Source organism: Puntigrus tetrazona, chromosome 14 (genome assembly GCF_018831695.1).
Source record: "Puntigrus tetrazona isolate hp1 chromosome 14, ASM1883169v1, whole genome shotgun sequence".
In the NCBI taxonomy this organism is placed as follows: domain Eukaryota; kingdom Metazoa; phylum Chordata; class Actinopteri; order Cypriniformes; family Cyprinidae; genus Puntigrus; species Puntigrus tetrazona.
In genome coordinates, this window is record NC_056712.1 from 22711035 (window position 1) to 22737379 (window position 26345).

General features: G+C 36.6%; 3 protein-coding genes across 8 annotated transcripts in view; 1 reads left to right on the forward strand and 2 right to left on the reverse strand.

Annotated features, from left to right (window-relative positions):
• The first annotated feature begins 1047 nt into the window (after window positions 1-1047).
• Window positions 1048-6737, forward strand: tdo2a (tryptophan 2,3-dioxygenase a). Its single transcript, XM_043257424.1, has 12 exons — window positions 1048-1176; window positions 1332-1434; window positions 1760-1850; window positions 2256-2326; window positions 3354-3481; window positions 3761-3947; window positions 4180-4287; window positions 4367-4478; window positions 4569-4626; window positions 5767-5846; window positions 5998-6088; window positions 6281-6737. The coding sequence occupies exons 1-12, from the start codon at window positions 1142-1144 to the stop codon at window positions 6441-6443; spliced, it is 1227 nt and encodes a 408-aa protein (XP_043113359.1). The 5' UTR covers window positions 1048-1141; the 3' UTR covers window positions 6444-6737.
• ctso (cathepsin O) lies at window positions 6681-11662 on the reverse strand. Of its 2 annotated transcripts, XM_043257425.1 has the most exons (8): window positions 11401-11661; window positions 10875-10983; window positions 10651-10790; window positions 10372-10539; window positions 9391-9512; window positions 8103-8266; window positions 7600-7692; window positions 6681-7302 (listed from the first exon to the last, which is right to left on the reverse strand). In XM_043257425.1, exons 1-8 carry the CDS (start codon window positions 11566-11568, stop codon window positions 7268-7270), a joined length of 999 nt encoding a protein of 332 aa, XP_043113360.1. In that variant the 5' UTR covers window positions 11569-11661; the 3' UTR covers window positions 6681-7267. The 2 variants fall into 2 exon arrangements, with proteins under 2 accessions (XP_043113360.1, XP_043113361.1); XM_043257426.1 differs by lacking the exon at window positions 7600-7692 and having other exon boundaries at window positions 11401-11662.
• A 1226-nt stretch (window positions 11663-12888) lies between these two features.
• rnf130 (ring finger protein 130) overlaps window positions 12889-26345 on the reverse strand; it is a 36630-nt gene continuing 23173 nt past the window's right edge. For 2 of the 5 annotated variants that reach the window (XM_043257214.1, XM_043257212.1), the window contains exons 6-9: window positions 23969-24051; window positions 19656-19752; window positions 18584-18788; window positions 12889-14146 (exon numbers count right to left, since the gene is read on the reverse strand). In XM_043257214.1, coding sequence (XP_043113149.1) covers window positions 14022-14146; window positions 18584-18788; window positions 19656-19752; window positions 23969-24051 — 510 coding nt within the window. In that variant the 3' untranslated portion in view covers window positions 12889-14021. Of the gene's footprint in view, window positions 14147-15178; window positions 15988-16361; window positions 16460-18583; window positions 18789-19655; window positions 19753-23968; window positions 24052-26345 lie in introns of those variants that run through there. The other 3 variants (XM_043257215.1, XM_043257216.1, XM_043257217.1) reach the window with 3 other exon arrangements.

The following is a 26345-nucleotide window of genomic DNA, read 5'->3' on the forward strand; positions in this document are numbered from 1 at the left end:
ATTGTACGCTTCATAAATTAACAACAAACCTCTGCAAAAAAAAATGAAGTGTACAGTTGTACAGTTTATATTTTTTGGCATCTTGAAATGAATAGTCCTGTATCCCTCTGTGTTGTGCGTTTGCTTTTCTGTTTGCTTTCTAATAGATCTGCTTAGAAATCCAGGCATGTACTGCTGTATTCATGAACTGCTCACTAATGACTATTAATGTTCTAACAATGGTTTTTAAACAATGGACTGACTATTTACGAATGCTTAACTAATGATTCATAGCGTGTAGTTATTATAAAGTGTTACCGCTTTTTCCAAGTATACAGGCGTCCACGGAAATGGTTCAGTTGATGTAAATGATTGGAGTGACGCATAACTCACCACGTGTGGACCGTCACGGTTTAAAACGTTCCTTCTGCGTCCAGTCAGTGCACACGAATACCGATCTTCAAAAACCTAAAACAGAAGCACAGTGGACAATGTAAGCAGGTGCGTTTATCAGTCTTTGAGAAACTGTGTGAGAGGTTTGTTTAACAGGTCACTGACACACAATGTCAAACACTGTCATTCTGTTCAACAGAACCAAATTTAGTCCAATAACAAAAGCAAGCAACAACTAAAAAAACACGACTGCATATATATACATATATATATATATATATATATATATATATATATATATATATATATATATATATATATGTATATGTATATATGTATAGTAGCATATAAATAACATAAAAATAACCCTACCACTACTTAATGACTTTTTTCTAAGTATTAGGAACACTAATAATGGCAGTAAATATAGGAACACTGTTAAAACTGAACTGCCTAGGTTCGTCTGAACCCTCCGCCGTGACCCCACACGTTCACTTTATGTACAAAAGCCCCACTCATACTGTTATAAAGTCAAAGTTCTGTTTCCATTTTGTCTATTTCAGTTCGATTTTACATAAGATAAGAAAAAGACAAAGTTCAACATGTTGACTGCCATGTGAACATGGACAGTAGGGAGGTGGGATGGATCTGGAGGCGATTGGTCAGTTAGCACGGGGGGGGAACGTTATAAAAACCTCTCAACATCCTTCAGATCTGTCTTTCTGAAGAAAGAAAACAATCCGGCTCGTCTCGTGTTTACATTTCAGCCATGAGTGGATGTCCTTATTTTCAAAGGAAATTTGTGTACGTATTTTCAGCTTTCAACATAGTTCGATAATTGAGATTATATAATGATACCCTATTTTAAAGCCGCGTTTCTCCATGAATTGTAGAAGATAATGTTTCTATATCTGAAATCAGAAGACAAACCTACACTGCATGTTGTACACCAAATACAGGTCAACCAGTAAGCAACATCCGAAAGAAGATGAGAACGATGATTCTCAGACTGGAGTTAACAAGGCCAGCAAAGGAGGTCTTATTTACGGCGACTATCTGCAGGTAAACTACACATCAGCTCATGCTTATTAATGGTACTTTTATGTATTTTAATAGGCGTAAAGCATAGCTTCTCTTAAAATAGTTTATGATTAATTGGCGGGCAGCCCTGGACTCTAAAGTTTATTATAATGGTCTGTACGTTCAGAGCGCCATGCGATTCTTCCTTAGTTGCCAAATTAATTAACGCTGGGAAACGCAGGCATTTCAGAATTTAATGGCAAAGAGTGAACTAGTTAGTTTTACGTTCTATTTTAATTTCAGACTTTTTTGGCTTGCTTTCCATGAAACAAAAAAAAACAACAAAAAAACGTTCTCTCATCCCCAGCTGGATAAAATAGTGACATCTCAGGTGCTTCAAAGTGAGCTGAAGGGAAACAAGATCCATGACGAACATCTGTTCATCGTCACACATCAAGGTGAGCCAAACAAACGCTAAACAGCCTTCGGGCAAATCAGTCTTAGCCTCTCTCCGATGAAAGCTCCCAAAACACGACGGGCAAAAAAAAATTATTCATTTCCCCATTTATAAAGCTGAATGTTGACAAGTTTCGCTGCAGCCTAAAATAGGTAAGACTAACTGAAAAACATATAGCTGGATGCGGTGTTCCGTATCTGATTTAACGTCAACAATCAGGCATCTACCTCGCCAGTGAATCTAGCATTACTCATGCACATAATACATAAATAAATGCATGCTGAAATTTAATGACTTTCATAACCTTGGAGTTCAGTGGCATGGTGTCTCAGTACATTAACCTTGAAATGTAATGACTTTTCGCGTGCAACCTGAAGAAATGATTAACTCGTTCTTTGTATTGCAGCATATGAACTGTGGTTCAAACAAGTTCTGTGGGAGCTGGACTCGGTGAGAGAGATCTTCATCAGTGGACATGTGAGTAGCCCGAACACAAAGACGCAAAAAAAAAAACTGGGTTACGAACAGCTGGAGTTATCAGATTTAGCTCCTTAACTTGAACGGACCTGCTTTTAATCAACGTAGACCGATTAAGATGTAATAAGTCACCTATTAAAAATTTGTTAAACACCATTTTAATGAGAATATTACATCTAATGAAGGTACAAGCTGACAGGGCACAAACAAGAGATTAGCGAGAGATGATGAATGATTTTCATAAATATCTGTAAATAAAACACCTCACAAGCACGGCAATCGTTTTAATGTTATTATCTTTTATTTTCTGCATTAGCATTCAAAAGTAAAGTTGGTAAGACTTTATTTGTATTTTTGTAATGTTTTTGTGAGAAGTCTCTTACGGTATGTCCGCTAATGCTGTAATATTGCGAAATACCATTAAAAATTGAAAATAATGTTTTCTATTGTAATATATTTTTAATTGCAATTCATTCCTTTGATGGTAAAGCCAAAATTTCCAGCAGGCATTACTCCAGTCTTCACTGTTAATCATTGGAATATGCCAAAACATTTCTTTTTATTATTATAACTGCTGAAAACCAATTGGGCTTCTTAATAATGCTGTGGAAACACGGATACATTTTTTTTTTTTTCAAGATTCTTTGATGAATAGAAAGTTTAAATGAACTGCAATTATTTAAACATCAGAAATGTCATTATTTCATCATAGTTGAATCTAATTATTCATATATTTTTAAAAAATGTTTTTTTATATATATTGCTTCACATTTTATAAGGATATTTGACGTTCTTGTCAAAGCGCTACATACGCACGCTTCTAAGCCTAATTAAATATTCAGTTCATTTATTGTTTGGGGGCCTTTAGAATGATGAACAGCCCAAACCTTCAGTTTTATGATGCATGTAGTTCAGTTTAAAAAAAAAAGGCTGTGCGCCGCAGCATGAGGCTGCCACCTTCAGTCTGGTTCAGGGACATTATAAAGACCGGTGAAAATAAATCTAAATCTACTGCATGTTTCCTCAGGTACGTGACGAGCGAAACATGCTCAAAGTCAACACTCGCATCCACAGGATTGTGATGATATTCAGATTGCTGCTTGACCAGTTCGCCGTCCTGGAAACCATGACCGCCTTAGACTTCTATGACTTCAGGTAAGGTGTATAAAATTCTCATCATTCCGATTCCTAATACCGTTTAAAAACGCCTTACTGCCGTGCAGTTACTGAAAGCAAGTAATACATTTCCTAGATAACAGCATTGTTTGGGGCGAGCTCGCTGTTGGAAATGTGCTAACACTCGAGAGACGGGAGATAGCTAACTCAGTAAATAAGCATTAGATGGCACTAATTTGTTAAATCAAAATCAATGCCAGTGTTTAGCATAATTGCATTTAGCTCGATTGATCTGCGTTTTTTTTTTTTTGTGCACAGGGAATATCTCTCACCTGCTTCGGGTTTCCAGAGTCTGCAGTTTCGACTGTTGGAAAACAAGATTGGGGTCCCACACAACCAGAGGGTCCCTTACAACAGAAGGCATTACCGGGACAATTTCCGTGACCAGGAAAGTGAGCTGCTCCTTCATTCAGAGCAGGAGCACACGCTGCTCCAGTTAGTGGAGGTAAACCTGAGGGAAATGACATTATACGATGATATATTAGCTGTGAAGTCATGAATACTGTATTAATCAGTGAAATTCATCACAAAAACCATAACTTACTGGATTTCATTGCAGGTTATTGGTATTCAGAGAGGAATAGGTTATGTAGCCAATTTATACATCAAGTCAGGATTAATCTAATAGACGGCAACCTGCCGATTAACATTTCTCATAAGCGATCAATACTTTTCAGCAATGGCTGGAGAGAACGCCTGGCTTGGAGGAAGATGGCTTCAATTTTTGGTGGAAACTGGAAACCAATATTTTTGAGGGGCTCAGGAGAGAGAAGGAAAAAATAGAGGTATGTGGAGCATCCCTTGATAATTCTGTGCAATGCTCGCATCCAAGTTGTAAGTGACACGTCTGTTTCTTCTTAATAGCAAAAACCAGACTCGGAGATGAAAGAGGAGATGATGGCTGAGCTCATTAAGCAGAGAGACATTTTCTTATCGCTCTTTGATGAGAAAAGACACGATCACTTAGTAAGCACAGGTCAGCAAAGCTCTCGAGACGCTGCAGAGATACAATGTCAAGTGACACATCCTCTAGCGGTTACAAGCGAATATCTGCTTCTGTCTGCAGGTCAGAGGAGGCTGTCCTATAAAGCACTGCAAGGAGCCCTGATGATCTACTTTTACAGGTACATCTATCTGCAGGAAGACCTGCTAATTGAATCACAAGAGTCACTAAGACTCTTATGCTCAACAAAGCGGCATTAAAATGAAATAAAACTGTAACACTTTGCCGTACGATTTATTAGTTAATATTAACAATGAATGAACAATACATCTACAGCATTCAAAAATTGTAGTTAATGTTAATTTTCAGCATTTAATAATATATTATAATCATTATCACAATTTTTTTTTGCTAACATTAGTTAATTCACCATAAACTAACACGAGCAATGAACGACTGTATTTTTATAAACATTAACAAAGATTATTAAATGCATGTAGTGCTCATTGTTCATTTTAATACATGAACTAATGTTAAAAAATGACACCTTATTGTAAAGTGTTACTAATAGAGCAAAATAAACAGTGATAATAGTAATGTTGTGAAATATTATTACAATTTTAAATCTTATTACAACTTATTTTAAAAGCCATCAGCCATTACAATAGTCATCAGTGTCATATAATCCTTCAGAAATTATTCTAATATGCTGATTTGATGTTCAAGAAACATGTCTTATTATCAATTGTGAAATAATTTATTTGATGTTATTTGATGAATAGAATTGTCATGCTGCTTTAATCTTCTGTAAAATTGTACGTATTTTTTTACTGTCATATCTGACCAATTTATAGAATCTTTGCTGAATAAAACCGTTATTTAATTTTTTTTTAATGATCTATCTATATATATTTTATTTTTTAAGAATTGTATGTAGAAATTAAGGTACATTAATAAGTATTAAGATAAGATTAAGAAAAGTTTTGTAAACGTGTTGTTCATTGTTAGTTCATGCTATTAATAGTATTGCTATAGCGATGAAAACTTAAAACCAACCTGTTAAATACGACTCTCCTGACTGAAAGATACTAAAAACATTACCTTAATATTTATAAATGTGCTTTCAAAGTCAAGTAACCTTTATTTATATAACGCTCCTAACAAAACAGATTGAATGTGATATTGTACTTCATGAAATATGTCATGGTTCTAAATGATACTTTTCATATTCATATAGCATTTACAAGATTACCACTTAAAAGAACACCATGGTATTGTTTTCTGATAGCTCATTTACTTACTCATCGTCATCTCCTTTCAGGGAGGAGCCTCGGTTTCAGGTTCCTTTTCAGCTCTTGACATCTCTGATGGACATCGACACGCTCATGACAAAATGGAGATGTACGTGAAAACCTCAGAACAGTACATAAACCTGACCTGAAACACCCTGTGGGGCAGAGCCTATTAGGAGTGTCGACACACAAGAACAAAAGCATATCAATAATGATTTTATTTGACTTCCCGCCTAATCTGTAACGTAATTTCCCCCTAGATAACCATGTGTGTATGGTGCACAGAATGATTGGCAGTAAAGACGGCACAGGTGGCTCATCAGGCTATCAGTACCTGCGCTCCACTGTCAGGTAGGCCAAATAATCTGGGACAAATCCAGTCATCAGACGAAACACTCTGCATCTGCTGGAGTTATCCATGTGAAACATAATGCTGAGAAATGATATGTGAATTGGCAGCAATGTGCAAAACGTCTTCTAAACACAAACCACTCAAAAACAAGAACAAGCGTGCATTGACAAGCCTTGTGTGCGTTTTGCCAGTGATCGCTACAAGGTGTTCGTGGATCTGTTTAACCTGGCGACCTTCCTGGTTCCGAGGGAATGGGTTCCCAAGCTGGACCCGAGCGAGCACACCTTCCTGTACATGGCCGAATGCTGCGACAGCTCCTACTGCAGCAGCAGCAGCAGCGATGACTCAGACTAAACAGATGGAGGGATGAGGAGAGGATGGACAAACGTTTGCGGAGTACAGAAGAAAAACAAGCTTCACACCTCGCAAGCCTACCATCTCCGAGACGACACAGAAAACTTTTGAAAATGACAGAATGAGAGTGAAAAGTCAATTTAACAACATCTACATAAGTAAAACTGTCGATGCACTTGTGTATATAGTGTCAATATGATAGAAACTGATTTCTATTTTGTAAATAATATACACAAATAGAGAAACTTCATGTTTATTTGAAAAAATAAAAAACTGTTTTTGTCAAAACGTAAACTTGGATAGAGTTTATATACTATAAGTAAACAATTCGCATAGTTTTTAAAATGCATTAGCAAATGCAAAACTGTCAAGCGGAACAAGAAGTCAACTTTGTAGGTAAAAATGTTTTTAAAAGCAGAACATATCCGGCACATACTGTAGTAAAGGCACTTTTTCCTTTCAAAACTCTTTAAGGCTGCAATTAGTATTCATGTATAATAATGTGTTCGGCTGCGCGCTTGCATTAACTAACAGTGTTTTCTAAAGATTAAAACATCCTTATGGACAGATCTAGCTAAAATAGAATCCGGCTCTGACTGTGATTATTTTGGGCTACAGTGGCTGGGATTAGAAATGTGGTGTATTAGCTCAAATAGCAGCGTGCTTGCTTTGCATTCGAGAGGCAACAGGATTTGTTATCCGCATCCCCTTGAGAATTTTTACAATTCTCATCAGCTACACCGGAGGATCTCCATCCTGAGGGTGATATTTTAAAATGTCGATCCATCGCGGTCTTTTCACAGAAGTACAAAGATTATTGACAATTACACAAAAACAGCAGCAACGTTGTCCGCAATGCCTGGAAAAAGAGAAGCAGTGGCTGATGATTGTTATCTGACATTGCTTAAAGTCACTGCAAACAATTAACAAACATGACCTCGCTGCATCATCTCCAAACCGTCTGATAGAAATCTAAACGTGATCGAATAAGCATTTATGATTTGATTTTTACATTACAAACAGTATTGAGTGTTCGCCAAACGTCCAAGCATTTCATGAATATTTATGAACGCATACCATGCCTCAGAGCAGAATGTATTGTGTGACTGTCAACAAGGTAAAAATGCATTAAAACTGGGCCACTTTATAAACTTACCACACATGTCATTCCCTATTTTTACGTAAGCGTATCCATTGTCACCCCACGAGGTCCCCCATGAATTGCGTACTATCCAATACGGCACCTCCCCTATGACAAAATACGAAGACGCATCATTGAAAATGGGAAATGATTAATAACAAGTCGCTCTACGCAGTACAACGGTACGGAATGATTAATAATGCTTGCAGCCACGGTTTGGGCATGATACGGAGCATCAATTTCTCTACTTTACGCTGAAAGTACCTAATTTAAACTAGTAAACAAACAAGAGAGAACAAATCATGGCAGAGGATAAACGCTGCGGACAGCTTGCTGATTATAATGCAGACACATCAGGCAGTTTTCTGGGATGTTGGCACACGGCCAGAGCGTGCCAGTGTCGGCTTAATTTTGTGCCCTTGACAGGACGTAATCCGTGAAGGCCAGTGCTCCGAACCTTTATATGCTCTGAGGCACAAGTAAAGAGTGTTTAACCACGCGTGTCTGCGTGTGTGTACCTGTGGTATCATAACCGGTGATCAGGACGGCATGGTTGGGGTTGTGTCTGGAGCAGTGGTGCTGAATGATGCCGCCCAGGTAATCCTGCCAGCTAATGGCATCCACAATGACTACAAGAGGCCCCGACTCCACCAGCACACTCTTCATCACCTCCTCCTGTCCACTGCATCAACATACAGTTCTTTACATACGCTCGATTCCTAATACTGCGCTGTTGCCTGAATGATTCACTGTGGGTTTTTTTACCTTGTTTATCCTGAATAGTTAAACTGCCTGCTGTTTTTCAGAAAAATCCTTCAGGTGCCACAAATTCTTTGGGTTTCCAGCATTCTCGCGTATTTGAATTTTCCAGCAATGACTGTATGATTTGAGATCTGAGGACAACTGAGAGACTCAGATACAGCCATTACAGAATGGAGACGTGCACATTTTTCTTACTTTGCCTAAATATTTACTTTTTCCATTTAGCAAAGCCCTTCAGAAGCTACAGAAGAAGTTTTTCGCAAGACAAAATAAGTTGCCTTGATCTTTAATCTCAAAACGTTTTCGTACGAGTCCCTCTGTAGTCCTCAGTGCGAAAAGATGGATCTCAAAATCGAACAGTCATTTTTGGAAAGCGTTTAAACACAAGAATGATAGAGAATCAAAGAACTTGTGGGCAGTTTAACCGTTTAAACTTTTGACTAAATCACACAAGACTCTGCATACAGTGCTCAAATTTACTACTGACTGTTTTCTATTCCATTGTATTTATAAACGTAATTTATTCCTGTTACGGTAAAGCTACATTTTCAGCATCATTACTCTAGTCTTTAGTGACACAGCATTCAGAAATCCTCCTAACACACTGATTGGGTGCATCTCTTATTCTTATATCTTTGGAAACCAAACCTCGCTGCAACCTGCAAAACAGCTCGCTGGTTGACCCAGTTGGTTAAGATAAAAACTGTCATTAAAAATTGCCATAATAAGAACGATAGGTGAGGCAGAAAGTGACATCTGCAACAAATGTAAGACAGCGAAGCACAGGTCAGAAGCGCTTGGTTCAGTATTTGAGCAGCGGTACATCAGCTTTGCGAGTGTACAGTCAGTGGCCGTTCAGCACCTGACCCTGAGTTGCGAACAGAGTTGACAAGAACAGATGAGTAAACATAAAACATTGGCTCACATCTCGACAAACTTCAACCTTGAATTTTAATAGTACGTGAGGTCTACGCTGCACTTAATGCAATGGCACAGCTGACTGTTGATGTAAAGCTCAAGCCATCTGCATGCCACATCCATTACCTGAAGTCATAAACTGAGTAATTCCTCACTGCCACTCCAGCGTGAGACCGAGGAAAGTACTGGCAGATCCCAGCCATGTCTTTGAAGGGATACTCCGCCTCGTTCACCAACTTCAGTTCGGTCTGCAAAGGATACACAAAACAGGATACTAGAACGTGGCAATTATGAGATTTTCGGGATGATAAACATCTTTAATCAGCAGCTTGTTGGGGCTGGTACAGACAAATTCTTTTTCTTTTTTTTTTCCACTTTCAAGTTTTAACCCTCTCAAAACCGCTGCGGCTAGCGAATTAATTAACACCCTTATTAAAATACTAATTAAAAAGCTTCTCAAAAGAAAAAAAAAGGTGTCATTTAAAAGCTTAGATTGTGCACTTCGCAATATATGCGAATACAGATGTGACCAACATAATTAATGCTTTTAATCAGCTGTAAGCTTTGAAGTGTTTTGTTTGCAAATCTAAGAAACGTACAAATGATGATGACAAAAAATAATTATCAGTACAAATTGCAGAACCGTTTGAAAGTTTGAAAACTGTAATATTGTGAAGTATTTTAATAATAATAATAATTATTATTATTATTATTATTATAATAATGTAATTACAACCACAAAACCAGTCATAAGCAGCATGGGTATATTTGCAGTAATAGGCAGCAATATTTATACAATATTATTTATTTATTTTTAATGTATGGATCACCAAACCTGGCCAAAAGTCTCATCCTGTCCTTACCTTTGTTTCCTTTCCTTTCATGATGCTTCAGAAAATACTTTAATATAGCGATTCGGTGCACAATGAACATTTATAATTATTTTATTATTATATAATTATTTATTTATAATATTGAAAACATTTTTCGGGTATCCAAACCATCAAAATTACGATGCCACTATGCGATAGTACTAATGTCAATAAACATTATTTAATCTTTCCCAGTTACATTATCACATGAAAAAGACGCAGCAGATGACAGCACCTGTTTCAACCAATCCAGAGCTCCAACAGGAGACCCGCCATTACAGCCCTTGTTTTCATAGGAGCAGTCTATAACCTGCTGCACACTGAGCTGTTGCAGTCTTCCACCATCTTTAGCAGATACCGTTTCAATGGCCTCCACCACACTGAAGGCCCAGCATCCTCCACACTAGACGAAAAAGCAAGAAGAAATGCAGAGTAAATAAGAGTATGAAAAAAATTATAAATTTAGTTGGAAAAAGTGCAAGTCTGAAAGCTAATATTAACATCTACATCATACCGACTCCTGGTTTCGGACTGGCGCAACAATTCCACGGTCCCTCCAATCAAACCTGGGTGGATTATTCATCTTAACTTCAATTCCAGTGCTAGAGGGGTCAAACTTCGGAGCGGTCTCAGCCCGAGCTGTGAGATATCGCTCTGAGAGGGGGGAAAAAAAAATAGTTAGGTTACATCATAGAAAGTGCATTCATCTCTAAGCACCGATAACCTGCATACAGTCACCTCTGAATTGCTGTGCGGATAAGTCTGAGAACCGGTTGATGCCATACCGGGCAGAGTGGTTGGATTTCTTCAGCGCTTGGTTTAGAAAGACTTGTCTCTTGAGTGAGTTCTACAAACACACAAAACAAGTCATGCCCAACAGGTGAGATGTGAATCACATGAGGAAATCGGTCACATCACATGACAGAAACTAATGGCATTACTTGCATTTTTTTTTTAAATAAGTATGTTAGGTTATTAACTGTAGATTTACTTTAATATTTAGATCAGCTAGTTATTATCTACCTCTCAAAACCGAGTAAGCTGCCTAACTAAATATCATTTCTAGGCACATGAATGTGTATGAAGGAGCTCATTTACGATGCCTAAAGCTGATACAGTATATATTTGCTAAGCTCATTAGGTTTTGAAACGCGGTCGTTGTCACTTATCAGCCGTACGACTGAGCTTTTATTATTCTTATTTAATGCTGTAGTTATTCTCATTTATTGCTGTGAGGTATTCAGAGTTAGTATAATAAATGTACCTGGAAATTAATCCGGCTCCGGTGGTGTTCAATGTTTTCATGTTCTCGCTGAAAAGTCTTCAGTCTTTCTCCGTCCGTCAGATATTTCCTGATTAGTTCGACGCCGTCGGATCCCGCGAGCAGTTCGTGGCAAATTATCAATACAACTAACGTTGAAGCAAACGCCATTTAAAAAGAGTCATTAGCAAACGTTACGTTAAACGTTCCGTACACTTGAACAACTTTCATTTCTACTCTCTGTTATTTCCTGCAGCAGATCGTAGGGCTCTATCGCCCTCTCGCGGCGAATGAACGCATTACCTGAGGTAAACAGACTTCAAGTGTGAAAATAAAACACCGAAGATTCACACAGGAAAAGGTTATACTAAACAGACACTAAACGGACTTTAATGAAATTAATATAATAGTGTCTAATTACCAAAACTCTAATTACTTTCCGAGAAGCTAAAGGTCACACACAATGGCGTCTGTTACTCGGTTTCCTGCTGGAAAATAAACAAACAACAAAAACAAAACAAAATAAGCGAAAAACAATAGACGCCATCACAGAAATGATGATAGTTTCCACTACAAACATTACTGGGCATGAGCTTTTAACCACTAAAACCATAAAAAGGTCTTCTGTAGTGCGTTTTGGGACATATTTCATTGGGATTTACTTTTTAACAAGCAACCAAGGCTACAAATTACCAAAGGACACCATTACATCTTCCATTAAAACCAATACTAAACAAGACTCATTAAAACCATTACAAATTCTGTGAATCCATTACACTTCCTGACGAATTATTTTGTTTAATTGGGAAGCTGCTGCTTATAGTTATATTAATTTGTTATTGTTATAGTAATTTAGTAACCTTTAATACAAGTAGTGATGCTTTATTTTAGCTGTCACTGATTTGCTATACTACTATATATTTATATTAAAATATCTATAAAATAATAATAATCATAAACATATGCTAATACTAAACAAAAATATTTAAATCAGTATTCAATCGTATTTATTTATTCTTAATAAAAAAAATGTTTTCCTTAATAAAAATCCAATTAGCTTTTTTTTTTTTTTCCCAGGGTGGAGCAAATTTATTCCTTTGAATTCCAAAGTGGCTGGTGCCCCAGTAAAGCTCATTTATTCATCCATCCATGTCAGTGCTATTATTTTTAACCGAAAATAAAACTAGCTTTTAATTAATTGAAATCAACCCAAAATAAAATGAAAAAAAAAAAATTGGATTGCATTTTAATAAATATTAGAAATTTAAATGAAGGTGTTGCCTTGGCAACTAATATAAAAAAAAATATGCAGAAGTACTGAAAATAGTAATAATAAAAATAATAAAGCTATATACTGAATTAAAAAACCCCACAAAAACATATTTCCTAAAGCTGATATTAAAATGAAAACTACAAGTATAAAAACACATTTAAAATACTAAAAGATGTGTTGCGTTGATTTCAAACCTCACTCAAAGAAAGCAAACAGTATAGGCAATTATGACAAGTTTAATGCTGAGGCAGTATGTAACATAGGTAGCCCATATCATGACCCACATAAAGCAGAGCCTTTACTCACTCACTGTCTCAGAGTAGAGCTTCGGCTCTGTCCTGACTGCAACCACATATGACAGAAAACAAAACCGATGCGGAATCAGCACAAAGATCTCTGTGAGTGCAGGCCAGTATGGTCACAATACCATCCCCCAAAAACTGGTCACGAAAACCGAGAACGCAAAAGAGACAGACACTCTTGTGCACGGACAAGATCCAGGAAAGACAAACTGTGCTAAGAGGCCACTTGAGAGAGAGAGAGAGAGAGAGAGAGAGAGAGATATATGAATTATTATATGCAAATACTGTATATATTCATATATATATATATTAGGTCCCCTTGCTTGGAACTGATTAGTATTCGCTTGTAGGTATTCCATAGGATTTTCTTTAAATACATGTTTAAAACATTTTCATTCTATGTACAGAGAAATACTGTATATATTTCTACAAGGAAGTAACGGTGATTTGTCGAGGAGTTTTGAGTGCTAACGGGCCAGCACTAAACGTGAAGCTGCAGCATTTCAGCGGATGAAGGACGAGTTTGTTCGCATCTCGTTCAGCTACAAAAGCAAGAGATACAAAGCGTACGGCTCTTCTATAAAGGCTCGGTTTCCGATCCCGCATTCACGACCGTCCACGAGAGAAGAGCTTTCCTCATCTGGAACAATATTAAGCACGGGAACTTAAAAACGCTCAGCAAATTACATACATGAGACGACAGTCAACACGACGGGCTAACCGAAGGAGACCAGAGAAACGAACTAAGAGGTACTCCCCACAGCCGTCCGCGAAAAAGATGTCTTTTGAAACCGTCTTTCAAAACGTAAGAGAAAAAAAAGTAAGTGTTAAAGTGTGAGGAGGCTGATGATGGTGCAACTGTCCAATCAGGTTCGCTTGAGGAGACCGATCGCTCTGAGGATCGTTCTACAGCGGTAGAGTTTATCGCCAGAGTCAGTGCGCTCACTGTCAATACTCCATTTCACACTCGTAAAGGTTGTTCCCCCGCGGTCTGGGGTCGGGGAGAGGACGATGGAGGAATGGGCTGGAGGTGGAGCGGGTGCGTGGCCTCAGGATTTGTTGTCGTCGTACATGTCCAGAGACGCCTGGATGTCTGGAAGCTCCATCTCACAGACGACGCTGCGCGGAGACACAGAATTGCGGTTGAAGAAATGGCCACCTGAAAACAGACAACCAACAAAAAAAAACGACGGGGGTTAGATTAGGACGCATTGAGACGATGCCGTTTTTTGATAGAAATGAGACGGGCGAAAGAAGGAACGGTTCTTCTGAATGTTAATGGAATATTAAAGACGCGGCTCCCGCTGACTGAAAAGATTTATTCGCCTCCTTCATAAAGGTTGCGCTCAAATCTGACATTTCATCTGAGCACAAAATCAATGTCGCTCGGTTACGTGTAATCAACACTTATTATGTCCTTGACACCAGACCAATTAATTACCATCATGCTTCTCACTGCTTTATTTATGATTTATTTATTTTTTTAAATGGAAGGGTTTGGGTGTTTTAATAATATACAGCTGCTTGATTTAAACCTCATGTTGTCATCATTACCTGAAAACGCTATTTAATTACTGATTTTGTTCGCATATGTAATAACAACTTCTCAAAAACTTCTGATTAATTCTATACTTTTTTTATACCCCCACGCGTTTGGTGTTACTGGTCAAAAATAACTGAACTTTCGAAATTTCTAAAAAATGAGCTATAAATGATGTTTTGTTTTGTTTGCTCAATAAATAAGGGGTGCAAGAACAGACCAGTGAGTTTGGAAAAAAAGAAACATAAAACATAAAACTTTAAAGAAAACTAGTTGACAAAAATATCGATTCCAAGATTTAGTGATAATATAGCATGATGATCATTTATCTAAAATTTAAATAGACTACATTTTATGTCTAAATTTTCTCTTTAATTTATATCATGTCTAGTATACACAGATAAGAAAATGCTGCAAGTACTAAACTTTCAATTTCAGACTGTTAAGACAAATATGCGGATGCTCCATATATTTTTAACTATTATTTAACTATTTCATAATACACAGCACGTGTGTAAAGTAATGTAACTCGTAATCATATGATTATAGGCTGAAATACGGCAGCCTAATAATGCATATTGCAAAATAACACAGAAAAGTTGGCCTCACTCCGTCAGTCCTTTATTAGCTTGCTCGTGTGGGGTTTTTTCAGGTTTTAGGTACAAAACACAATCTGTCCTCATAGATATAGTAGTGTTTTTAGTGCTCTTGGCTTGACTTGCTGTAAGGAACTGCTGAATTAAACTGTATCGTTATAATATGCCACAATAAATCAATATTGTGCGTCTAGTAGAAATGGCATGATGGAGGTTGCTGAAAATTAGATTCGGGAGTCCATGATAAACTGAGAAAGACAAAAGCATCAACACAGTATCAAGGAACGCAATTATTACTAGTAATCAAAAACTAAAGAGCACAACAACGATTTTTGCACAAAGCAATTTTAATACACACACAAATGTTTGAAAAAATAAAAACGGTCATTCGTTTTAACAAAGACAATTCAAAGGATCTGAAAGAAATATACAAATGCAAGAGACATTTAACATATAATACTATTCATTTTAAAATGAAAATAAAGAGGCTTACACTCTCAGAAGTAAAGGTACAAAAGCTGTCATTAGGGAGGAATCTGTACAAAAGATACATTTTAGTACCTAAAAGGTACATATTAGCATTCAAACTGTATATATTTTAACCCAATAGGTACAAAAGTGTACCTTTTGAAAAGGTACCATCCCACGTGACAGCCTTTGCACCTTTATCTCTGAAAGTGTATTAAATACAGCAAGTAAGTAAAACAAGAAGTTATCATCAGCTATATCATCCAGTGAAAAGCTCTGATTGTGCAAGTTAACTAATAAAACTACAAATGCTTGTGCTAGAGGCTTGTGTAATCTGCAGCTTTGTTTTTCAGGATGCATTTCTGTTTCAGAAATAAGGATGCCTCAAGATATCTTCATTCCAACTTCAGTCTGAAAAAGACAAAAATAAAGAAAAAGCATTTAACGGGCACTGATGTGAAGCACATGGAAATAACGGGAATTTCATACAGATGTTCAGATGTGGATAACAAATCAAAATTAAATAGTAAATTTAAAAAATTGTAATAGTATCTTAATATAAAAGTAACACTGTTATAAATATATATATATATATATATATATATATATATATATATATATATAATTTCTAATCCTCTAACTTTTAATTAATTGTTAAAAAGATTCTACAGCCCTTACAGCAGCATAATACTGACAATTTACAATTAATTGTAGAAAAGCAGTACATTAACGTGACAAATCATGCTGCGCGGCGCGTACTAAATGTATTTTTTGATCTACAATACTCACTCATAGATGGGGCTGTTGGCAGTGGCTCTGATGATCATGTAGCAAAGTGTGAGAGCAGAGAGGACGCCGAAGCTGGCAACAATAAACCACTCTTCTGTTAACAGAGTAAAAGGGGAAGGGGGTCATTTTCTGTTGAGGGCGGGGCCAGGGTATCATCTCGACAGAGAGCCGAAGAGAAGAGGAAACTGGCGAAAGACGGAGGTGTGAAGGAAAGAGGAACACTTCTCTAATCCGCGGACCAGGAGAGGAAACCATAGGCAAGCGATGATCGCGAACAAGACAGATAAAACACGAGAGCGAAATGTAACACCACACTTAGCCGTACATTTACAAAGCAGAGAGAATTTTGCCATGTCATTAGAAAATGCATCAGTAAGTATTCCACATAGACTTTTTAAGGGTGTTTATATATATATATATATATATATATATATATATATATATATATATATATATATATATATATATATATATTTTTTTTTTTTTCTCACAGAATCTAAAGACAAAACAGAGACCACTAAGATTTCAGAAACAACCAAAAACCTTTAAAAATTGCAGAGCTGTTCAAGCAGATACACCTGCTCGGGCTTCTTTAATATAATTAATCACTGCAATACAAACGCAGGCCAACAGGAGGGGTTAAAATTGCTGAACATAATATTTTAAAGACATAGCACCAGGACAAGTGGTTGGTAAATAATAAATTATCCCACAAATGTGTAATTACCTTACATCTGTTTCTGCAACAAAGGTGTGCAGTTCCTTGAGCGTTTACTTATTTTACTTGCATGCAGTTTTCTGTTCTTTAGTGTCGCTGTGCTCAACATGTGTGCCACTGCTCTGCGTAACCTAATAAAAAAATGCTGACACAACCTTAACGATAAAATAACTTCAGGGAGAAAGCAAACGGGTGGGTTTTTTTCTTTTTAAAGGCAACTTGAGCATGTTGGCAAGTTGAGTCACAGGTTTGAGGAAAGTCTGATTGCACAGATAAAGAGATCAAAAAACAGATCTCAGTCGATTCCAGGCGAAATAAAGATTTAGAAATAAAATAAGTTGCTGGTGTGCATTTTGTCTAAAAACCTTTTAAAATGTAACTTTTTAACATGCAAGATACAGTAAGAGGAAGAGATATAATATGGAATATAAAGGGTGAATATGATGTTGCCATAAACATAAATATTGTTTTTGATGAAGGTCTAAGGTTTGGCTTGTGTAGCAAAACAATTAAACTTAAAAATTTGCCAACCAATATGAATTTTCAAATATTATTACTACATAACACATGGCATGGAATGTACATTTTAGTCACTTTACATTCAGCCACTACAATAAAAGATTAAAGACATACAAAGACGGAAAACAGCAGTGGCTGACAGAAAAAATAGGTGCATCCTATCACCTGGTTTAGCTGTGTATTAATCGAATGATTAATTGAATTGAAATTATCATTAAAACAAATATTTATTTATATGTATTTTATATAATAAAATAACATTTTACAAAAGAGGCCCACTTAAATAGAAAGGAAAGGTTTTCTTTTTAAATGTTTTAAAAATGTGTGAATGATTACAACTTAAATGTTAAAAACATAACCAATAATATACAGTCAGATGGTTTTATGAGAATAAGGAATGCATATTATATATATATATATATATATATATATATATATATATATATATATATATATATATATATATATATAAATGTATGTCTAATATTATATATATATATATATATATATATATATATATATATATATATATATATATATATATATATATATATATATATTACATAGAATTTTGAATGTATTTCTATATGCCAGAGAAGAGAGACCATGACATACACACAGTAACTTAAAAACTCTAGTACAAAAATATTCACTGCAGTAAAAGGCAGGACACACTGCGGTGGAGCACAGACACCTGCTCACATCACTGAGCTCAGCCTCAGCAGCACATGAGTCACAGCGCACAGATGTCCCTGAACAACAGGTGGAGCGATGCAGTCAGTGCACTACAGTAAGGAAAGCTTACCCCCTGCTGGGGAGGAAATGAAGGAGAAGGTGGGACAGAGGTGAGTAAACCTCAAGACGAAGTGTGCGATTTTTGCATTACAGTTTGGCGATGCAGAAATGACACGCTTCACCTTTAAAGAACAACCAGGTAGAATAAGAGAGAACAAAATAAGAGAGAATAAGCCCCGCTCTTACTAGTAACAGCAATGTTGATTTCTCCGGAGCGTGGAATGAGCTCTTCGTCGGAGGGAAGCTGGGAGGAGCTGGAGTGACGTAGAGGCTCCAGACTGATGCTGGTCTCAGAGGACAAGTCCACCAGCGCTGTCCTCTGGCTGGAAGTCTGACTGCGGGACATCCGATCCATGTCAAAAGCCATGTTGTCCACGCAGGGCAGGTTGGGCTGTGAGTACATGAACGTCTTAATGCAAACGTCATTATATCAGAAAAAAAAGAGAAAACTGTATGGCATGAAAAGATTTATGAAAAGACTGAAAGTGACCACCAGAGGGAGCTACAGGATCAAAAATCCTCTACCTCTCGCTGCAAAAAAACGAGATTACAGCCAAATTACTTTATCTCATTCTGTTGCAACCAGCAACACATATTCATTTGGCCATTTTTTACAGTAATGCGTTTACGTGCTCAGATCTGTAATAATACAGGCAATCCATCCCAATTAAACTGCAGGAATTTATGTTATTTTCAAGGGCATAAATCATTATAAAGTCACAACAAAAACAAATCATATAATAGCCTTAGGGATGTCACAACCTGCTGCCCTCCGAGATCAATGTGTCTGATGTTTTTGTAATAAATCCAAGTCAGTGTGTGTTCACATAACTGTACTTTGGGGAAAATGGTTCCCAGAATACATATATAGCAGAATATATATATATATATATATATATATATATATATATATATATATATATATATATATATATATATATATATATATATATATTTTTTTTTTTTTTTTTTTTTTTTTTTTTTTTATAAGGTTATTTAAATAAATCATTCATATTTAAACATTATTAATGTGTGTGTGTGGTCCTGGTATTCCCTAAATTATGGAAACCAGTGTATTTTGACCTTGTAGGATGAGGTTATACATCATCCAGAACCATCTTTTAAACTGTAGAAAGTTTTGTGGGCAATGCTTGAGCACAGTATACAAAAAAACATTATTTATAGTATGTCCCCATAAAACATGTAAACCCATCACATGTGTGTATGTGTGTGTGTGTGTGTGAGAGAGAGAGCTCACCATAACTCCCAGAGCTTTGAGGATGTTGAGTTTACACATTGGACAGGTGCAGTGTTCATTTAGCCATGGATCCACACACATTTTATGGAAGACGTGCCTGAAAAAAAAAAAAAAAAAAAACATTTAATAGCCATAAATAAAGCACTTATGCAATCATCTGCTTACTTTGTGTTTAAAGTGGTAAAACATTTGGTTGCAACACCATAAATATTAATGAAATGTTTCTAATCATTCCATTTCTATTATAACGATGTAAGACCTTGAGATGTAGCATCAAGCCTTTGATATCACCATACCCCGATAAATATTTGAAACTGCTCTAAGAACACTGGTGCAAGAAGGACATTACATGTAAAAGCACATTACACATTTATATTACACCCAGAGAGAGGAGAGAGTGAGATTAGAAGATTAAAAGCAAGAAGCTGGTGGACTTCAAAGGCGCAACATGAGCTTTCACAGAGAGCTTTTGAGTCTCTTCTCCTCCTCCTCATATCCGGCTGCTGCACAATCCGAGCTGTGTTTACTCCAGGAAAGACCCTGGGCTCTCGACAGCGGAAACCCTCTTCACGAGGGAGATTCTCGGCACAAGCCAGCCATTGAGGCTCATGCTAGACACAAGGCAGCCATTGTGGCTCTGAAGATCGCGAAGAATAGTTATCGCTGAATCATAGAGGAGGGCAAATTATATTTAAAAACAATTATGTATTTTGGTATGCACAAAGAGTTTATATAGACTGTAACACTATTTTCATTTTCAGAGACTTTCTTAATATATGCATCATGGTTTCCACAATAATATTAGGCAGAACTGCTGTTTTTAACACTGATCATACGAAATTGTTCTTGTGCATCAAATCGTCCTATTAGAGTGATTTCTGAAGGATCATGTGACACTGATACTGGCTGTAAATTTAGCTTTGTCGTCACGTATATTAAAAAATGTCATTAAATAAATTGTAATAATATTTCACAATAGTACTGTTTTCCCTATACATCTGATCAAATCAATGCAGCCTTGGTAAGCATGGGGATTTTAAAAAAGTATTACAAACACCAAAAAATCAATGCAAATATATTCAATACAGCCTATCACTCATCCCTTCTGCATTCACCCCAGCAGCCTCAAACACAGCAAAAGGGGGCCCAAAACCAAATTTTAAAACCCCTCAAGTGAGCGTGCTAGTTATATCGGTGTTACGTAAGTACCCTAAGGAATAAAGGCAGGTTCCTCAGCTAAGAAGTGTTTCGAGAGAGATTTTAATACAACCTGAACAGAAGTACTGAGCAAGAGAGTTTGTGGAATACTGCTGCAGCAATGCATTTCAAAGGGGTTATCTAAGGATGTCAAATAATGCTAAGTGCCAACGACACAGTGAAATGTATGGGTGCTAAAAGGACGTATGCTTCCGAAATGATCCCGTGACAAACAAAGCTTTATTTGCTTGGATGAAGAACTTGCAACAACAAGGGTCAAATGAATTAATGATGAGGGTGCTTACAACACGAAGGATACATAAAGAGATGAATTCCATCAAACTAAGATAAACCGGCTCTGTGTGTGGACCCACTCTTTTAGATCTATATCATATTTCAGTTACCATAGCGCATGCATATTTAAATACAAATTTCTGTCCACCATGACACAAAACATTAAGTCATGTACATAAAGTGAAGGGCACATCCCTAAGAAAGTTAAAGCGAAGCTAATGCACAGGGACGTAAATTGAATGGCCATGGCTAGGTCAAGTGTGCTGCCATTACTTGTGCTATGAGTTATTGATTGTGGCTGGAGATGCTTAGGCTTAAGAGAGCAGAGATACTCACCTTAAGAAGAGATAACCATAAGATAAGAACAGATGACAACCATTTCCACACACGCGCACACACACTTAAAAGTTAGGGTCTTTACTTCAGTGTCAAATGATGAATCGGAAATCATTCTATTATACTGATTTATATTTCTTATTATAGGCAAGGCATAACACAGTTGCTTAATGCTGCTTGATATTTTTATGAAAACCGTGACACTTTTTGAAGTATTCTGTGATATAAAGTTGATATTGAATGTTCAGTAATATAAAGAACAGCATATATTTGAAATCATTTTTTGCAGCATTACAAATGACTTTAATGTTGCTTCTGATAAGATTTAACAAATGTACGTAAACATTTCTTTAAAAAAAAAAACTTTTTCCAATGAAAACAATGAATTGTTTTTATAATCTTCCATCAAAACACAGTAACCTTAGTAATAGTACACTCATGGGAAAAAATAATATTAACCCATAAAATTAATGCTTCCGTTTCATGATCCAGTGATCTCGACTGTTAAAATCTTGCACTATATGTATATCCTGAATATTTTATATCTGAATATCAAATGGGTTTGGCCATTCTAGTTATTCCTGTTCAAATCTCCAAACATATCTCAATGATACAGCATAGAATGACACGGCTGTATGACAACTCCATGGTAACATTGGGCAGGGACTTTTCTATTCCAGCGTGACAATAAACCTGGCGCACAAAGCAAGTTCCATAAAGGTTCAGAAGAACTTGCCTAGTCAAACCTCAAACCCCTATTGAACACCTTTTGGGATGAATTGAAATTGCGTATGAATCGTTCAACGTCAGTGCCTGTCCTTATGGAGGTCATGCTTGTGCATTATGTATTTAAACCTTTTTTTGCAATTTGCTTCCTTTTAATTGAACGCCTTTTTGCAGATCCCTCGAAGCTAAACTAGCTGTGAATATCTAATATTGAACAGTAAATTTGACAAATATCTTTAAACATTCTTATTGTAATCAAGAGGAATTGCTAGAAATCATTGGTATCTTAAAGACCCCATGAAATCAAAGATAAGCGTTTGTTTTATTCAAGTTACATCACCCAATAATTGTAATGTCTAAAATTGTTAAGACAACGATGAGCTCTCATTTTAGGACTACATTACCATACACAATGCCTGAAATTCAACATTTATAGAGTAAAAGTTGAATTTCACAGGGTCCTTTAAGTACTTGGGGTACTTTAAGACCTGGATGATCATCCAACCGTTTCTCATGATGACTAAAGAGTTTCAGACTGGTTTGTTGCTGGATGCCAGCAGCTGTCTGAGGCAGCACAGGCTGCAGCTCATGAGTGTGTTATTTGATCTGACTGGAGTGAAGCAGTGATTCAGCTGTAAGCAGAGAACAATGCAATTAACCAGGCTCTGGATTAGCGCTTCATCGCTGCTGTACAGTTATAGAGACAGAAAGAGGGAGCGAAAGAGATAATAAGGATAGAGCGTGAGTGGGTATGGATGAAAAGCAAAAAATATCAGTGCTAGTAGATATCATGGAGAGATGACTGATACTGTACTAGAGATAGTTCGCCGGTTTGTATTTATCGAATCATTTACTCGTTCCAAACCTGCAAGACCAAATAGATATTTGGCACAATGTTTAAGATCATACAGTCATACAGGTCTGGAACAACATGATGGTTTCATCTACTTTAAAGGAAATTCTTAAATACATTAGCAACAAAGAAATGCACGTCAAAAAGAGGAAGGGATAATCATGAGGAAACTGGCGTAGCACGTAGCAGCTCACGGTGTATCTATATAAGCACTTATAGCATGTGAACACATATAGTATGCATGTTTGGTGTAAGATGATACACAAAATTAGCAGCTAGACTTCCAGCTGTGTGACCGGGTCATACTCGGCAGATGGTGTCTGAAACGGTAGAAAAGGGCATGTTTGTGTATTTGTGTGTGCATACTGTATGTCACATCCCTTTAATATACTGTGCATGAATGGTGTGTATCTGTTTGTAAGTACAAACAGCGTGTGTGTTTGTGTGTTGGCTGCCTAGAGGTCACTGGAAGCTGAGCTGCTAAAAATAAGCAGAGCGGGTCTGACAGGGCAGTGATTCACAGCCACAGCAGTGCCATATTTCCTCAACAAACTCACATCTCACAACAGCAAGTGACCCCTGATCTCCCTTTCTCTCTCCAAAAGTCATTTGACCATTATTCAAAGTCTGGGGTGAAAACCAAATTGCACTGGACAATGCAAAAAGATTTTGCCAGCGGACAGCGGACAACATACTGTAAGCCAAAATGTTAAAATATCTATCTATCTATCTATCTATCTATCTATCTATCTATATATATATATATATATATATATATATATATATATATATATATATATATAGCAGTTTCTGTTTTTTAAAAACAGTTCATTTGCAGTTAACAGTGCCCTCATTGCCCCTGTTTCAAAGCTCAACTAAATGCATATGTAAAAACACACAAACTTACTTGCATGGCAGGATCCGGACCACATCATTTAGCTGATAACCTTCAATGCACACTGCACAATGATTAAAATCTGGCTCCGTTTCCTACAAAACATGAATACAAGATGACAAACATAGATTAGCCTTTTCATTAGTCAAATTATAGTTTAAATGAAATATTCAAACTTAGAAATTTCTTTTAGGACAGAGATACAGGGTACATCAGGGCAGTTTTAGGATCATTTGTCAGTCTAAAATGCAATAAATAATCTCTGACCACACTTAAAAGTGAAAATGGTGTCTAAAAAAAAAGACACATAAATAGGCAAGAAGATGTTGCTAAAATATGCAACTGCATTTTTGACCAATGCTACTTAGCACGACACCGCAGAAACCAAGTGACCGCTATAAGGTTCTGTTGCTTATCAATTGCTGGATGTGACAAACAAGGACAAAAAAACTAAACAAAAAAAGAAAAACTAAGGTAAATTAATATCGATACAAAAATACAATATACAGAAATATAACTCCCTTTAGGACCTTGAATCTTTCCTTCTATTTCTACTTAGGCATCACTAGCCCATTATTATTAAATATGTATGATGGCCTTATGACACGTATCTGTGAGAAATGGGAATAAGGCAGGTGTGAAATTCTCTTTAAACTCTTGGCAATATGCTTTGAGTACCTGCATTTCACTCTATATTGATCTGATCTCTTGACCTCCCGCTGCCTTGTCCTTGTATTCATCTTCCCTAGCTATTCTCGAGTGCACCATTTAAGGTTCAGACACCGCACTCATACACTCCATTATAAAGTAAAAATCAAACGAATACGAAATTCGTTAAATAGATAGTAACGCATATAGTTACAATAGCAAAGTATGTAACATACATTTACACAGTATTTCATGCAGAATCCTATTAAGATAAAATCACACTGCACATAATAATCTCTTAACATCTGATATTCCAGTCAAACAATACGTCAAGGACAGAAAGGATATAAATGCAGAATAACTGCCTGTCAATAGCTTAATAAAAAGTGCATGTAAATGAGGTCACCTAAAAGCATGTGATCTGCATAATGAGTGTATTATTAAATAATACAGTTCAACATTATCTCTGCATGATGCATATGGTTTTACATACTACTTCACCAAATAGTAGGCAGCGAAATATGCACTAAGCTGTAGGCTAATATTTCAGCTAGCATGCTATTACGTTAAAACGCATGGCTCCTGACACAAGAGAATGCGCGTGTCCAAAATATAGTGACGTGTAAATGCATAAAAAATGCATAAATAGTCCTGACACACACACACTGGCTTTAGTTTCAGAATTCTAGGAACAAAAAAAATAAAGAACAAGATGAGTACACTGTATTACGGGATGAAATCATTTTGGCAAATGAAGTAGGTCATCTGGGTATTCCATACACACCGTAAATTTGCGCACTCTGCACAGGACGCTTACAGCATACTCCATTCCTAGTGTAAGGTATGACAGCGTGCCATTCTGAGCATTCCGACTGTATTTTGTGTCAAATAATTTCCTACCAGAGATCCCAAAAATACTTCGAATATAAATAGAATAAAAACAGAAAGTAGTGTGGAAAACGTTCCATCGGTCCGGTTTTAGAAACTCATGTCGACTCCCAGAGATAGGAAGCTGCTCGGATAACAGTGTCTCTATCTAGTTATTGCAGGGTGACTTGAGTAGGAGAGAGCGATCGTTCAGCAGATTTAGTGGATACGATGTGTCAAAGATTCTGTATTTCTCTGGCTCTGCTTTCAGTCCATCTGTCACTTGACTGACCTATGAGGTCAGTCTGAAGCAAATCTTGACACCACAGAGGAAACACTGCCTACTCGGAAGAGTGTCTAGTGATCTGCCTTTCTTTGGAAGCATAATACTAAGATACAGTGGTTTTTGTAACCTATTAGAACCAAATGATAAATGCCTGATTATAGCAAATTTGTGACAAAATGAGCCAGTCTAGTGATGTTTATGTGTTAATACATGCTTTTTTTCTATCACAAGAACTGAAAATTGTTAGCATGGTAATGGATATGGCAATGTTAATGCATTCGGTCTTGTCGGAATAGATCTGCTGCTGCTGTTGGTTATTGCTTTTAGCTGTAGATTACTGCTGTTACTGCCAATACATATACCGATACAAGGGCAGTGCAAGCTCAATTATATATAGTGCTACTACTTATGTGACATTTTTACCATGTATTTTATGTAACTTCATCAAAATTGCCTAAAAGACTTAAAGTCATGCAGGAAAAGCAAGCAGCAGTAATGCTTTCAAATACTATTTATATATTATCGTAGCATTAATATACCTCTAGTAGCAGGCAACGCATCGCTCAGGCAGCTAACTAGACCTCCCTG